General features: G+C 38.7%; 2 protein-coding genes across 3 annotated transcripts in view; both read left to right on the top strand.

The window, feature by feature from the left end:
- The first annotated feature begins 697 nt into the window (after positions 1-697).
- Positions 698-17209, top strand: part of LOC131427607 (mucin-2) — a 103028-nt gene continuing 86516 nt past the window's right edge. The window contains exons 1-2 of one of the 2 annotated variants that reach the window (XM_058590954.1): positions 698-794; positions 1500-1567. In XM_058590954.1, coding sequence (XP_058446937.1) covers positions 1565-1567 — 3 coding nt within the window. In that variant the 5' untranslated portion in view covers positions 698-794; positions 1500-1564. Of the gene's footprint in view, positions 1254-1496; positions 1568-17209 lie in introns of both variants that reach the window. The other variant, XM_058590955.1, reaches the window with a different exon arrangement.
- Positions 14239-15952, top strand: LOC131427608 (uncharacterized). Its single transcript, XM_058590958.1, has 3 exons — positions 14239-14313; positions 14388-15045; positions 15102-15952. Exons 2-3 carry the CDS (start codon positions 14410-14412, stop codon positions 15927-15929), a joined length of 1464 nt encoding a protein of 487 aa, XP_058446941.1. The 5' UTR covers positions 14239-14313; positions 14388-14409; the 3' UTR covers positions 15930-15952.

Below are 17209 nucleotides of genomic sequence, written 5' to 3'. Positions count from 1 at the left end.
CCATAAAGTGAGACCCTAATCTTGAACAAACATTTTCAGTTTTCTGGTGCTCGGTGCTAAAATGAAACATTTCTTTTGACTGATGAAATCTCGGATCTGAATCTGATGAATGAAATTTAATTTAATATTTGCAATCTGCTCATGTAATTCGCTAATTTCAAGCCGTGTTGGAACAATATATTCAATTCAAGTAGTAATCATAGTTTACGAAATGTAAAAATACTTCACCTGAAATGGTTTTTTTTAACATCGCGCACATTTCATTACGTGAAGGAGAATGAACTTACAAACGCCTGCTTTACAAAGCATCCACTATGAAGATCGAGTGTATAGCGCCTAAATGTGGACAGTAGCTGTCAAGCTTTTCAAAATCGTGCCGAACAGCACAACCTCTCATTTCTCTGGTGTACAGTGGAAAAAAATCTATTCTCTCAGAGACCCACAACCGAGCGCATCGATCCAACCATTCGGATTAAAATTGTATCGATACTCGGCTAAGCGTTTGCTTGCAGGTCAACTGTTCGTAGCAGGCGATGCTTCGCTGTATGAATCGCGCAACATAACACTCGCCGACACGATCGTGGGGTCTTGGTTCATGAGCGCGTGCATTCTCTTTAGCTGTCTCATATAAGTGACTTGCGGCATACGGCAAGCAGCGAACCTGATTCGGCTCGGTCGCTTAACCATACCTTTGAAACCTCAGTCTACGGTGAGCTTTCGACTTATTTGGATGTGAAGTATATTTGTTACCCGTTCAATATCTCGTGGAACGTGCATTCGACACGACCTGTCAGGTGTGTGTGTCATAGCATAGGATAAAGGTCAAACAAATAAAATTATAATAGATATTTTCGGAGCAGACAAGTAGGCTCGCAGTGTGGTGCGCTGCTCCAAATTACAGCATCCCGGTTGATAGGTTTGAAAATGTTATACACATGTAGGCTATAATTTTTGGACAGAGAAAGTGGCAAATGTTATCAGAGTAGTGCGAAATTCGTTTACTTTTCTGTGTGGCGTTTAGCTTATCGCAGTAGTCTGCACCCCTTCTGCCCGTTAGTCCACGGATGTGCTTGCCATCGATTGCGTTGCGGTAGTAATAACTGACATTGCCCGCAGTCCGAGTTAGCTACCAACAGCTCAGGACGCTCACCAATGGTGTATCCGCATCAAAAAAAGCAGGCCGCGATCGCGTAATCTGTGACGTGTTCGGTTAGCTGCGAGCGCAAACAAGTTGACTGCTGAAAGTGCAAGTGGTATGCCTTGAAAAATATTTCATACCTTGATAGCGGTTTAGCTTGCTTTGTGTGTTTGATTGTGTTCCGGTGGTGAGTGTGTATGGAAGCACTGAGAAATTTAGTGGTTTTCGGGGGAGAGAAACCGTGCCTTGCCGAAGCGATTTGAGCAACAAATGTGATAAGATTGGTTACACTTTGAGTAATGTTAATTTTAGTATTTTTCATTGTGAGTTTTTGTTTGTTTGTTTTGGTTTGAAAAAGCAGCTTCAGTTGGATTGAGGTCTCACTTTGTATTGGTAGTAGCTGTTTTACGGATATCAGATGTTTGCATGGTAAGTCACAATGAAATCATTTTTGAATGTTTTTCGGAAACAAAAAGAAATAAAACTACGATAATATTTTGGAATTTTTTTCATTAAAAATCTTCTGATCGAATACTGAACAAATGTCATTGCACTTGAATGATGTTTGTAGAACTAACAATCCTCAAATTCAATTTTACCTTCGAATGAGATATATTACGACTACCTACAGTTGTTCATTTAGTATAACCGAAGAATGCTAAAAGCCAACGACTTGGTTCCGAAAATTTGACGAGTACTTGCTTGATCCGTTGATTTTTTTTGAAATATTTCTGCGCAGAGCTCTCGAAGTTTCTATTAGACGTTAATATTGCCTACTTTGCTATGGGACACTTTATCAAAATTTACCCTCTGTGAGAATGATAAGTTTTTGATCATAAATACCACTTGTCCTATTCAATTGACATACTCGCAACGACGGATTTGATGTAGTAAACAACATTGCATATCTGCGTTATCTAGTGGGTAACACTTGATATATTTCGTTCATTCTAGCCTGCCCAATTGACAGAGCAGGAAGTAAAGCAAGAGCATCTTAAGCAGATTCAGAATTTAGTCACGACTGGAGAAAGAATATTCAGCAGAACCAGTGTAGTACCACAGATAACAGATATACAGACTCTCGTATGAACTGTGTGTAAAATTTGCTCAATCAGCGTGGCGAACATTTGAAGATGTCACCACGATCGACACGAGGTGCCACCACGATTTGAGTGCCGCTTTCACATGAGCCACAATTTTGGGTGCAAAATTCACTTCACGTTAGACATTTGTTTTGCTATTGGCAGACCCTGTCAGCTTGGAGCGAAATCAATCTTCAGTTCAGCAACGCCATCGCACGGTGTTACATTCAACATATCATGTCAATTATATGGGTGCGCAGTGCTGCTATTCTGGCGCCCACGAATTTGACATTTCTCTCCCCTACTTCTGTGTACGAGATTCGATGCGGGCTCGCTTGAAGGCGCCATGCTCGCAAAAAATGTTGTTGCCAATGATTTGTTCGGGAAATGTGAGAGCTGGATATCTTGTTAATATGATGTCTTTGCTATTGGTTAAAATGGCAAGTTTTTTTTTGTTTTATTTCGTTCGAATTCTCGTGTGATTTATGCGTCATTTAAATAAAGTTGCGTCTTCAACACTTAGGGAAATCGTGTGATAAGTGTTAAAATGGTTGTAGTTGGAATATTTATATAACATGCAGGAGGACTTTGTTATCGTTCTTTTATCGTTTCTTTTTGGAGCCACCAAAACTCATGGGCACAAGGGCAACTACATCAGCACTCAGCTGTTAGTTCTTGTACATTGGAGCAAAATAGACCTAAAATTGAACAACGACGAAGAAAACTAGAAATCAGCCATCCTAAGGGTTATAAATATTTACAAAAAGGCTATAAAAATAATTCAACTTTTGAAATATGCAAATTGGAAGTGAAAATAAATTGATCAGTTTATTGAACCGTTGCGCAGTTCATATTGATATCGAGTGAACTCTCCAATCCAGGCCAGTATTAAAAATCAATCCTAGTTGAAGCTCATCACTATAAAGATAATTTGAATCACGTTTTTGGTATACACGTTCTTTGATCCATGTTACTTGATTATCAAAACAATAAATTAATAATTTCATATATTGAGTTTGACCTTTATTAAACAAATTTTTTTATGCAACGTTTCATTAATTGAATTTCATGGCTAACTTATTTTAGCTTTTTTAACAATACTCCTAAATTTTTCAGCAATAAGCAAAGTTTATTCACTTTGCTCGTTTGGTTAAACGTTCGACGGTTCGTTTGGTTTCTTTTGGCTTCTCTCGCGCGTCTCTGATTATGACAGGGTCTCTAGACATAGCATGTTAGACGTGATGCCGTATAATTGCGTTACTGAGCTGAAGTGTTCTCTCTAGGATGATAGCGTCTGTCGAATCTCTGTCTACCCTATTTTCAGTGGACAGAATCTCTCCATATTTCGACCGTTAGGATTAAGGTATCAATAGTCATCTCATTAGTAGAATCATCACGTTAATTTTGTGTTAGCTTTTACCAAAGACATCATGTTAACAAGATATCCAGCTCTCACATTTCACGAACAAATCATTGGCAACAACATTTTTTGCGAGCATGGTGCCCTCAGGCGAGTCCGCATCGAATCTCGTACACAGAAGTAGGGGAGAGAAATGTCAAATTCGTGCGCGCCAAAATAGCGCACCCATACAATTGACATGATATGATGAATGTGACACCGTGCGATGGCGTTGCTGAACTGAAGATTGATTTCGCTCCAAGCTGACAGGGTCTGCTTTTACTGAATCTCGGCGAGACACTTATTGGCTAATGTCACCTATCGATCTTTTATAGTATGTCTCGGCAATTGATTTTGATGACTCGGCAATCCAATCTCGATCGCTTTTGCCGAACCAACAGCAAAACTGTTGCTGACAAGTTCGGTAACAATTGACAGTTACCAAACTAAGGATTGCCGAGATTCTCAGTAATTATACATTTTACCGAGAACTCGGCTGTGCAAATCTCGGCCATTATTTCGCCGAGATTCAGCAATAAAATTTAAGTGTGTAGCAGATCTAACTCTTACCCAAGGACTTTAGTATACAAGATGAATGGGGGTATCATCCTGATAGAGGAAAAGCCAGGTCATTATCATTTCGATGGGGAATTGGATGGTGTTGGTTTTTGGGAATTGAATTTCCTGGATGCATTTCATACTGGAACCTTGGATACAGACTAACAGACATGACAGTATGAGTAAATTCTTTAAAAAATAATTTTTCGTGATGCACTAGTTCCATCTATATTGTACTGCGCGAACTATTTACTATCGGTACACCCCTTGTGTTATGTGAAAGTTTTTTTACTAGTTGATTTCCCCTCGTTTGTCAACACCGATCAGCTGCTTGCAGAATGCCTGATTTCATCATAATATTTGCATATGAATCGTCACAATAAATTATTGGATTACGTTGATAATATATTTAACATTTTTAGCGATGTTGGAAGGTAACCATTTATTTTTCTCAACGTTGTTCATCTAGACTATTTTTGATTGTGTTGGTAGTTTTCACCCAAAATTAAGTGGCGGCAGACCAGAAGTAAGTAAATATTGTAACAAAACGGGTACGATTTTGTATTGCGTTGAAGGATGAGAAGTAGGCACAATTCTGTATATAGTTTTGGCAATATGTATTAAATCTGTATCCTGCATGAAATTCGCATGGACGTATACAAATCAATACACTACAGGTAATTCTGTATGAATGGCAACTCTGTTGGTAAATGAAAAAAATAAACACAGTCTAGATGACAGACAGGATGTTTTTGATAGGGTAACATGGCGCCATCATGCCATATGCGAGTACTGTCCCAACTAAAGGAATATTCGAAATGACCGTTAAAATGATTGACGAATCTAATTTGAGTGTCTTGTCTGTTAGTCTGTGCCTTGGATTTCACAACCTCATGTTCCCATCGAGCTGTAACTCGCATGCATGTGCCTGGCAGATTTTCCCCCAGACACCTGATAGCGTCTGCTAGAAGGGTTTTTCCGTAATCCTGCCAGAACTCCGGCAAGAGTTGGGCAACAAAGAAACAATCGTTTCCGGCGGAGAATTTCGCCGAGCGGTTCTTAACGGTTCTGTTTCTGCCGGATTTTCGCCATACAAGATTGGCATGACCGTTTTGAATCAATTCTTCATTTTTATCGCCTTTGGTTTATTTTGTCGTCATTAGAAGTTTAAATGAAGGATAATAACATAGCTTTTGCGTTACCAAACATGAGCTTCTTTCAATATTTCATTTACCTAATCTCAAGACTCGTTTTCATTTTTGAATGTACATGCAGGATTGATGAATATCAAATGAAGTTGAGCAGAAAAAAGAAGAAAATGATTGCGAAATTTTGACAGCTGCCGGAATCTTGCCAGGCTTCTGCCGGCTGCCAGAATTTCTCATAAACGGGAATTTTAACTTAATTAATGGTTCTATGTCGGTTATTGTAGACCTCGTTATACACTGTTTAAAAATAACAACTGCTGATGTAGTGCTATGTTTCTAATGAATTGATTACCACATTAAAAAACTAGCCCTATCTTGCTAATAGTGAGATTTTACCATATAATTCATTAGATTCATTAGAAGGTTGATAGTTTGTAAAGTGTCCCAGAAAGTCTATCTTCGATTTAAAAATAACAGCACGAGTTTAGTTTTTGTGCAAATCAAATTTATTTCATTGCTCTGTTCTCTATTATATTGTAGCTGCAGTTGAGGTCTGAAAAACGCAACCAGCGATAATCGTTTTTATCACGTTCGTTGGCCAATCCATAACGTCGCTACTAGTGCGCATACTAGTGCATCACTACACGAACAAAGCGCGGTACTTGCGACATCATATATTCCACGTCGATCGTGATAATAATGATTGTCGTTGGAAATATTTTCCAACGAGAATACTCTGAGGGGACGGGTGTAGCGTGATGGGATAGTCGATGCCTTTCACGCAGCCCGCCTGGGTTCGATTCCCAACCCCGCACATAGGGTCAGAAAGATTTTCTGGTCCGAAGAGGCGAATTACCTAAGATGTTAAAGCCTCCATAATAGAAACAAAAAAAAAGAATACTCTGCTACAGTTAGATGTGACAGTTCCAACGACGACACGACCTGCCACTCGTCTATCAAAACTGTATCGTAAATTTAACTACCCCTCAGTAACTGGAAATGTCAAATCGGAAACGCTAGTGAATTGTTTTAAACTGGCAGCACAAGTTGATATATTTATTGATTTTGAATAACAGTCACCATATCCTTGGTTACTGCATATCGAAGGCAAGATGAATGTAAACAAAATAAATTTCAGATCGGTTATTATATTAAGGAACATTTTAATGGATTTACCTGACTCGAGCGGAATGTAAAAATTGAGGAGTATGAGTTATGTCTTTTATAAAGCCAAGTTCAAAATTCAGGTCTTGACTTGAAACCGTTGTGTGAGAAGGAAGACATGGAAATGACCGACAACGAGCTAGTGCTCTGCGGTACCTGCATAACGTACGGTAAAATGATTTCATTGTGGAATTTCACTAGTAATCCTCGAATAGTGGCCAACAAGGTGAAATACTGTTTCTACTGCTGCGCAATCAACCAACACAAAACAATTTTGACACCGGCATATCACACCGAATCCTACTGCCCAGAAAAGCTAGCAGTTGAAGTGTACGGATGAATCGCTGGAAGCAGATCATTGTCCTCGTTCATTGGTTTCATCCATAGTTTCGATTAAATTCCGAAAGTCGAGTTCATTTAAATGCATTTCTGCTTAATTTGGACAAAGTTGAACACTAATAGAACTATTCCACCGCTTTCAAAACATGTTTATTTGTTTTGGGGTTCCTTGGTAACTAGTACATAGCAACTTAAACAGTGTTGCTCGAGAAGATTATTTTTATCATTTACAAGGGGTCGCTAGATTTGTAGTAACTGGCGGTGAATCTTTAGCGAACAGTTTTAATACTGATTTTTCTTCGGAGTGCCTGGTCGTGTCGTCGGTTCCAATATCCGTTTAATTGTACTGTTTATCAACGATTTTTGATATTTTCTTCCAGTCTTTTTCAAAAGTTGTAATGGAATCCGCTGCCGCAAATTGACCTATTGGACAGTTTGAAAGATTCATCTTCTCGGGTACGAAGTCGACTCCGTTCGTTTTGTGCCCTTCGCGCAATGTGTTGAGTTCAAATTCGGCCAAAACGGTACTTGATTATGATGTTTTCGGATCATGAGGAGTAGGCGTCGCTTCAAGCATTCCAGAACATTATTATCCTGTAACTTCTCACCATATTTTCAAACCGTGTTGCGAGCTGCTCCGATGCTCATACCTTCCATTTTCACCAACTGACTCAGTGAAACTTTGGAAATGGTGCACCATTTGTGCACGATTAGTTCTTTTAATTCGAAATGATAATCTTTAAAACAGGATAAGTAATTGTAGCGTTACTTGAATTGTTACATTGTTGGTAAACTCTTATCGAAACTTTGGTAGAATGTTGACGAAACTAAGCAGGAGAAAATCTGCCGTCACGTACAAGCGGGGGATTACAGAATCCCGGTGAGTTTTGTCGCGCATCTTCGGTTTGATTGAACACTTCAATCTTTATTACACAAAATGATTTGTTTTCTCGAATTTTATTAAATCCAGACAAATAGCAATATATTTCAATGAGTGCCATTGCCTACTCTGATTTCCTTGAGGCAGCGTACTAAATATACGAACGCACACTGCAAACGAAATCGAAAGCGTCGCGACCTCCACTTTAACAACCGGGCGTCGGTTTCGTGCCGCCATACATTTCTCCGTTTCCAGTCTTTTCTATTCGCTTGCATCAAAACAACTGCACAAGCTCCGTCGTGCACTTAGTAATTGTGCGTGCAATTGGTTTTAAAGCATCCATCCTCCGCACTCGGAGGTATGAGTATTACCGCATAGTCTACTTGGTTTTCATTTCTCGCTTCTTTTTATTGTTGTTTTTTGCCGACCTGGTGTAATTTTTTGCGATCAGATTAGCCTATCCGCCGTAAACAGTGGCCTCGGCCTGTTACACTTTGATGGAAGTATGCTAGTGTTCGCGACCGTAGTCGGCCTGTGGTGCGTAGCAAAACTCAACGGCAATTGGCAATAAAGATTCCAGCAAAGTCTTTGGCTGACCGAAACGAGCCGGCTTTAGCAAAGCGGCATCGTATCACCGCGGAAGTTCGTTGAAGCATTGAATCAAACGAAAAAGCTGAACCGAATCAAGATTTATATAATTATGTCTCGCTACACGATTGACAGTTACCAATATACATTCAATCTGGAAATTAAGACAATCTACAAGGCCGAATTAGATGGGTGTAAACAAAGTTTCTTACATCCGTTTTATAAGAAGTTGCTTGGTAAGCAAGGCTGGCAATAAAATCGATTTGGTATTGTTGTCGTACTCATATTACCTTCATCATCCTTATTCGTCTCCATTCAATAGGGCGATGGACTTGAGAGTCAGCTATCGTAAGCTCGAGCTTCGACCTGGACGGATTTCTAGTGTCAATAGGATTGTAGCATGTAACAACTCTTGAAATGGTTAAAGAAAGGTGAAAAACCTCGTGGAGAAGTCAAGTTTTTAATGTGTGTAAGATGCTTAACTTTTTTGAAATGGTCACAATGTCACTGTGAATCAGATCATTTGAGTAATAATTCTTTACCCAGTCAGGGAGACAATATAGTGAACTGTACATGTAAACAATGGTTGCAGAATTCTGTCAGAATACCCACAGAAATTGAAGTATTCAAATGGCATCGAATTAACAATTTTTTTTCACCAGATGTGAAATAATAGACTTACCCGTTCCATATGAATGCAGCAAATTCATAAAAACAGTATTGTTTGCTAAAAATCTGTGCCACGGTTTGTTTACCATCTTTCTAAATCGGCCACTTTGCGATGGAAGCTAACGAGGAAAAAATAATAGCTAACTTTTTATCCAACAGCCGACAAAGTAAATAATTGCTCGCAAGATACTGGTACCGCACTACGTAGCTAATATATTATGCAACTTGTTAGTGATCTGATGATCATGAGGGGAAGGATCGTCTTGAGATCAAAACAGTTAGAAATTCCGCTCGTGAAGCAAACATTATGGGTGTCGCAATCACCATTGTAACAGTCTATCTAATATATGTATTGTTATTTTACTCCAACATAACTCCAGAGAAAATGATAATCTTTTTTTTTTCTTTCGATGACGAATAAGAGATCTTGGGGCATTTTTCTAAACATGAACTCTGACAGCTAGCTCTTTAACGCTATTCATAAGTTTCTAAAGGATGAATGGATTGGTTACAGGAGGTTAATTTGTTAACCTCGAAATATCAGTCTCATAAAGTGTTGAATAATTTGTGTGAATCTGTTAGAAAGTAAGGACAAAGTGTCAACTATGAAACTAATTTTCTAATTCAAAAAGTATTTTCAATCCTTAGGTTTAGCATCAAATATAAAATGTTTCGTTGGTTAAACTCTAATCCCCTTACGCCATAGTACCATGGCCACGGCTTTTGACGGCAATTCACAGTTTACGATGGGCTGCCCGTACCGATGTATGCTAAATTGTTAATTTTGACGATAATCACCATGTACGCAAAACACGTCTAGGTAAAGAGCAAAGAGGCCACTCGCCATGGATGCAGCAAACTCGGCTAAAATGGTCTGTTACGTATCGCACAGGCATGTTATGCTGCTGATGAGGACAATTCAAACATCTATACAGTTTAATGATGGCTGTTCGCTTGCACATTAATGTGTCTGCGTTTTCATTGAGTGCGGCTCACATTGCTGGTTAGATTGAGTACATATTTCACGATAGTTATTGATCGATAGATTCAATGGAAACTGGGTGTTTGCCCGTAGATATTTTGTGTGCCCTAGATCTTAATTTCTACAATAACATAGATTGAGGCATAAATATATTGAGTTATTTCGTTGAGTTGTTGAATTAATAATCATCAATTTATCATAGCGTTTTGTTATCTTTATAATAATAACTAATTTTTACATTATCAATAGAGTGTTATATATTTTGATTCCAAACGTCATTAAGATTCAATGCAAAGAAAATACAATGTACAATAATAATCTTTCATACCAGTAACTCATTTTGAAATAAGTGTGAAAACTTTTAACGTCTGATTATATACTTCAAGCATTCAATGAATTCATTCTTGGCATACATCTCATTCAAAGCTCTTAACATTTTAGGAAGGCGTGTCAAGGGATGAGAAAATGTAAGCCCATCATTTCTACATCCACCATTAATCACTCATGAGAGCTGGGTCAATTGGCTGTTAGCAAGATTATCTCACACTGAACACATTATTGTAATAGAATGTATGTGAGTCTGGAATTATCATCTAGCGGGAATTTGTTTCATTATGAATTTGAACACATGAACGATGGTCGCCATCGCATTTATTGATTATTGGGACACTTCTTAGGATACCTATGTTGTCTAATCAAGACGATGTAAACCGTTCAAATGAACTGTTAGAACGATTAAAGTTAACAATACATTAAAATATTGTTCAATGGTCAAAGCAAAATTGTAGAAGGTTTTGTAACAGCAAATCGTATTGTTTTTCTATAATATTTTTTATTCGGGTACTTTTATCTCTTAAGTTGTGTGTTTTTATTAGTAAATGATTTGAAGGTTTCTGCACTCGGAATTCATTGGGATCTGATAACGTGGGAAGTAGTTGAAAGAAAGGTTAAACTTGTGCGTGCGAAAATAGCAGAAGTGTGCACTCATACCCACATTATCAGATCCGAATGAATTCCGAATCAATTCCGAATCAGCGAGAAAATTTTATTTGAAATTCCATGCGAAAAACATGTGGATTCCGAATAAATTCCACCTCCAGTGCAACAACCGATTCCGAATGAATTTCGCCTCCAACTGGTTGGTTCGGAAATTTGTCGGAATTGAATGAGACGGTGCAGACTGAATTGTTAATTCGAACTGATTTTCAGTTTATTTTTAAATATAAACACTATATAACTGAATATACAAATTTAAATTTTCAAGTTTTTCGGATATACAGAACTAGTAAATAACCAGTTCTTTAAGAATTCCAGCATAAACTGTTGAAATTCGCTGGATATTAATAAAACGGCCTACCTTAGTCAGCATCATCCATTCATCTAACTGAAGTGTAGTGAAATGGCGTAAGTCGCTTAACTTTTACACAAACACATTCATAGAATGAGCGAAATTCAATGACATTTATAATGTCACTGTCAATCGGGTTGTTCAAGCACCCAACTCAGGAGAAAATTTTAGCACTGACCCACTTGTACGCGGCGGGCAGATTTCCCCTCAGACGGCTGGCTATGTCTGCCAGCCATTTTTGCCGGAATTCTGCCAGAATTCAGGCAAAAGAGTGGCAACAATGCAACAACCGTTTCCGGCAGAGAATTTCGCCTAGCGGTTATTAACAGTTCTTTTCTGTCGGGTTCTTGCCATACAAGATTGGCAGAACCGTTTTGAATCGGTTCTACATTTTAAGCGTCTTGGTTTTTTTTCAATAAAAGATACATATGAAAGGCAATAAGTTATTGCTCTTCATATATACTAATCATGGCAAAATGTTATTGCCAGTAACATTTCTTTCTCACTACCAAACATACCCATATTTCAATCTCATTTACCTCGTCTCAAGATTCTTTTTTTGTACGTACATGCGGGACTGACGAATATCAAATGAGGTCGAGTAAAAAAAATAAAAAAGAAAGAAGAGGGAAATAAACAAGACACGTACGGCGAGTTAATGACGCAATTTCGTCTGGACAATTTTGACAGCAGCCGGAATGCAGCCAGCCTTCTGACGGTTGCCAGAATTCCTCACAAGCGGGGAACCGATCGAGCACTGAAAAATCCTGCAGTCGAGTAAGAATTCATTACTCATTCCGTCATTTCGATAATGCGGGAGTGCGCACCTATACAATTGACATAATATGTTCAATGTGATGCCGTGCGATGGCGTTGCTGAACTGAAGATTTATTTCGCTCCAAGCTGACAGGTTCTGGTTGCCAGGATTCCTTACAAGTGCGTGAACGAAGTCATCCATTGGGCGCCTGGTATGTTAGCACCAGCCACCGATTACGTTGAGGTCCTCGCATTTTGGGTCCCAAATATTGCGATGTTTTGAAACACCGTTCGATGATATTAGTCTTTTTATCGTGACGTCACAAATGAACAAGAATTCATCCTTAACAGTTCAGCGGTACTGTTTACAAACAATCTTAAACAAAATTGAGGAACACATTTCAAACAATAATCTTTACACTTCACAACTAGCCACTTTTATTAAATAAATCTCTGAAACGAACCGTATCGAATCGTTAACACATATTTTTTGAACTGTATTTAGGCAATATGGAGACCGTGAACGATCTCATCCGTTTGTCAACAGACAAACAAAAAAAGTCTGTTTACAAACAGTATCGCTGAACTGTCAAAATGTGTTCATCCGATTGAGGTTAGCAGTGACGGTGAAAAACATAATTTGGTTTAGTAAAATACCGTGTTTACCAGCAATTGATCATTTTACCGAAATCACGTACGGTCTATCCTACAATCCCTAATAGTTGGTATTTAGATTAATGTTGGCAGAGATTCGCGAAATCCGATATAATAACCTAAAGATAAAATAGTGAATACTATATAATTCACCTACTGTGAGCAAATACTATTTAATATGGCCGACGGACCGAATAAACTCATATTTTCTAGCTTGTCGTGTGTCCTTTTTACTTTCCCTAATAATCGGTATTTGGGTTACTGTAGTGAAAGATATTTCTGTATTGAACAATCCAATCAGCGTGGTCACCACGAGATAGCGTTATGGTGATTGTTTTGACATATCCCATGTATTTAGAAAAAAATTTGACGAATTTTTCAATTTACTTGAGTTTGAAAGAATGCAGATGGCAAAACCTTACAAATATGGGTAAGAAAAACGATTATTCACGTGTTGTCATCAAACATATAATTTCAAATTGTCCTATTGAAGAATCCAACGAACCCTTTTGCGATCGCTGCGCTGCCCGAGTGGCGAGCTTTGAACTAAGCGATGGTGATAATTTTCAGATTTTGCTTGAAGATTCGAACAAAATGCAGGTTTTTTTTTCTTATGAATCGAATACTAACATACAAAAACGTGTGATAATTTGGTAAAAAAAATCGATCATTAATGATTCAGTAACTTTCCGTGGTATGTTTGATTGATATTTATGGAGAAATTGTAACATGAAATACCAAATTCGAAGAAGTGAGGTTGGGTACTGTTTTCATATTTGGGATATTGTTTGTTTTTTGGGTTGGATTTTGAGATTAATTGATAAATTATGATCAAAAGTTTTATGACTAGTCTATTTACTCATGTTTTATCATCTAAATCAAATCTGTATGTGAACTGAAAATTTCAAATTTCATCCGAGATTGTCAGCGCTGCGATCGCAAAAGAGTTGGTTGGATTCTTCAATTATAGTACACGAAACGGGCACAGATTTGGCAGAGGCAGGTTTTTGGCTTGATCACAGATTTTTGAAAAAAATACCTGGCATCCCTGATCATAATAGCATAATACAAAAAAAGTGAGAACGTGAGTCGCGTCGTGCTAGAGGCGTGCAAAACAGCTCATTTTAGTGAACAGCTCCGAACCGATCAGCTCACCAAAGTGAATCGATTCGATGTATCAGCTCATCAGCTCTTTTAGTTTGAACTTAAATTTCATTTTGTGCGCCGTTTTTCTTATGCACCGGTTTTCTTTCATATGCATGATCGGAATTGACTCATTGATTCGCATTGATGCAATGAATGCAATGCGAATTAATTTATCTTTAATTGATGTCGACTAAATTGAATCTCTTAAAGAGCCGAAGATCCGATCAGCTCGTAGCGTGTTCCTTTCGTCATAATGCAGTGAACTGGGTAGCAAATGAGTGAGCTGATGAGCTGCGGTTCTTTTGAAAAGAGCTGTGAGCTGTCAGCTCACTTCAATGATTCGATTCACTGGAACAGCTCAGGAGCGAATTGCCCATCTCTATCGTGCATCGTCAATGAAAATACAGAAAATATGTACTGTAATCTTGTGAATTGATGATTTCATGAAACAAGAGTTCTTCGTAAGTACGCTACTTTTATAACAATTCAGCCTAATCGATTCAATTAATGGACTGTGTAGATGCTTATGTTTTAGCATTTGACATGAACAAATCGAAATGATTCGAAGCAAACGACTTCACTCGGCATCAACGCCGGTTCAACAACAAACACCATCGTTACTAACTTGTCAGTTTCTCAGCTATACGGCAGAGAATGATATTCAGTTTGTTGCCATGGAACCACCATCAAACAGTCTTGAACCGTCATCTTTCGTTCCATCATCCTTGACCTATTCCGGTTTAATGAGTGAATCGTTCCCCGCTTACGGAGGACCTTTCCAAGTGATCGAGCCGGGAAGTGATTTGTATCTGGAGATAGATTCGGCGTTTTGCTTTGACTCGTCAGGAGCAGATCAGCTTCCGCTTCATCAACAGAGCGATAACTTTTCTGAAAATGGTATTCCACAGCAAGTGCTGGATGATGTGTTCCGAATGGAGGATGAAATGGAGGCTGACGGAGAGCTATTGCCAAGTCAGTATCCCGTCGCAGATAATTTATCGATGGCAGATTATGAGATGCAACTGGTCGCCGAAATGAACAAATTGTTTCCTGAAGTTAGTACCACGCCTGTCGGTGCAACGAATAGTCGGTTGATGGAGGAACTAATCAAGTATGGATCGTCGGATAGTCCATGTTATATGAATGTTCAGTTGAAGTCCGATGGAATACGTAGTGGGCGAAACGTTCCGAAGGTGAGAGAAGAGTTTCTTAGACAATGTGGCGTTCCAAAAATAAATCAATTTTTCAGTTGGACATTCTTAAGCGGGACAAGGAGCGAGGCTTTCGATGTGTGGATATGGTTGATGGCAATGGGAAAATGTTTAAAGCTAAGTATTACGAGCACATAACGATTCAGAAACAGCCAAAATTGTTTTCTCCGGTTCCCGTTACGAAGCCTACTACCAATCCGATGCCATATCGCAGAATAACCGAACTGCTTCGGTCTAATCAGTTAGCAAACGTTAGTCCTTCCGTGGCTAACAAAATCGAAAAGTTAGCGAACAATAATCGAAATGTTACGCTTACGCCAATCCGAGGCAGTACGTCCACCGGACGGCACAGTATGAGTACTCCGGCGAAAAATTCCACTACCATTGTCATCAAAGCTCCGAAAAGAACCATCGCGCATAATGCGGACGCAGAGCCAACCCCACCATCCGAACATTTCCCTATGCCAATTATCAAACAAGAACCGCCAGATGATCCACCGGTTGAACTGGAACTGCAGCAGCAGCTAAGCGTCATAGATTCCACACCGATCGAAGTTCCGACTATTACACCAATGTCGACGAACAACACTGTCAGCAAGCAACCTCGGAAGCAAAAGCTTCAATCACTATCGCAGTGCGATGTGATTTTCAATGATTCGGCCAGTACGAGAACTGTTCCGAGGTTAACATCCTCCTGCAACGAGGGACGATCGGGACGTATCGAGGGTTCTTTGAAGATTCCGCCTCCGCGAGTCCGTACACCAAACGACTTCGTCACCGTGACGATCAAAGGTGAGTTCGGAACGAACATTGTTTCGGTTAGTGAAATTATTGAAACTGTTGTTGAACGGAACTATCGTTCGTGATGGTGAGAGGTTAACTTTTCACTATTGACTATTTATTTATTTTTATAAATTGATTTCTAGCTTTCTAGTGCGATATTTTTATCATTTTTTTTTTCATTTTTTTGAAAACTATTTTAAAAAATGACCAAAGCGACTTTGAATAAACTTGGTACGGTAAATTTTGCTTTTCAGTTCAGTGTATTCGTCCGCTGCATCATTAATTTTGATATTGATTCTGTTGCACTGTTTTTATAAAACTACTTGTTTCAATGGTTCCGGTTTGGTATACCGCCGATATCTAAATTTCCAAATTAGTGTGTATCTCAGTTTTTGGTAATGTGAAATTTATTTATTTTCGTATAGAGACGTGTAATCTTCTATATATCAAGTTTATGAGATTAGAGAACTAAAGGGCGTGGAGATTGGATTCTTGATTTTACAGTAATAGTTAGATTGTTCTGATATTTCATTTTATTGCACTTTCTGGGGAAAATAAATTTTTTATTCTTGGTTCCATCTTATCCCATGGCCGTATCGTTTGCTAGAGCGAATCTTGGACCTCAGATCTACCCAAATTTCCAATTCCGCGACACCTATGAAAGCTAATGTTGACTCGTCGTTCTTCCTGAAAGTAGATAAAGCATAAAATTTCTCCCAGTCCTTTATCCTTCCCTGAGAACGATGGAGATGCTGGCAAAGATGGCTATCCTCAATTTGAGTTGGAATGGTATCAATTCCCAATATTATTCCATTAGCAACTCTTATTTTTCAATTACCAGAGAAACATGATCATATCAGTCAGTTCGTGCTCACATCTCACACGACGCAGTCGAAAATCATTTACGGTCGCAAATAACAGAAACAAAGACAATGCAGTACAGTGAACAATAGAGTATACGGAATGGTCAAATACGATTTAACAAAGCAGGAATCTTGGCCTACAAGACCAAATTCAATTTGTATAGATTTCAAGCGCTGCAAAGTTAGACTAGCAGCAAATGAAATTGAAATCTTACTTAAAGAACGAATGCATCTAGACGCTAATAATGTAACTGAGATTCAATTCAACAAGGCGTCTAACTGTGTGTACATTATGTTTAAACGTGAAAGCGATGCAATTGCATTCCGTTCGGTTAACAACGAGGTGCACAGTGTTGAGTGTGATAACATTAAATACAAAATCCCTGTGCACATGGTGGACAATGCCATAGAAGTACGCGTTCATGACCTCCCCCCGCAGGTCACCGATCAGTACGTTTGGGAGAATATGTCTCGGTACGGAGAAATCCTTTCCATCGAAA

Source organism: Malaya genurostris, chromosome 2 (assembly GCF_030247185.1).
Source record: "Malaya genurostris strain Urasoe2022 chromosome 2, Malgen_1.1, whole genome shotgun sequence".
Classification (NCBI taxonomy): Eukaryota; Metazoa; Arthropoda; class Insecta; order Diptera; family Culicidae; genus Malaya; species Malaya genurostris.
Note: the sequence above shows the minus strand (reverse complement) of the source record. Positions and strands in the feature narration are given on the sequence as shown.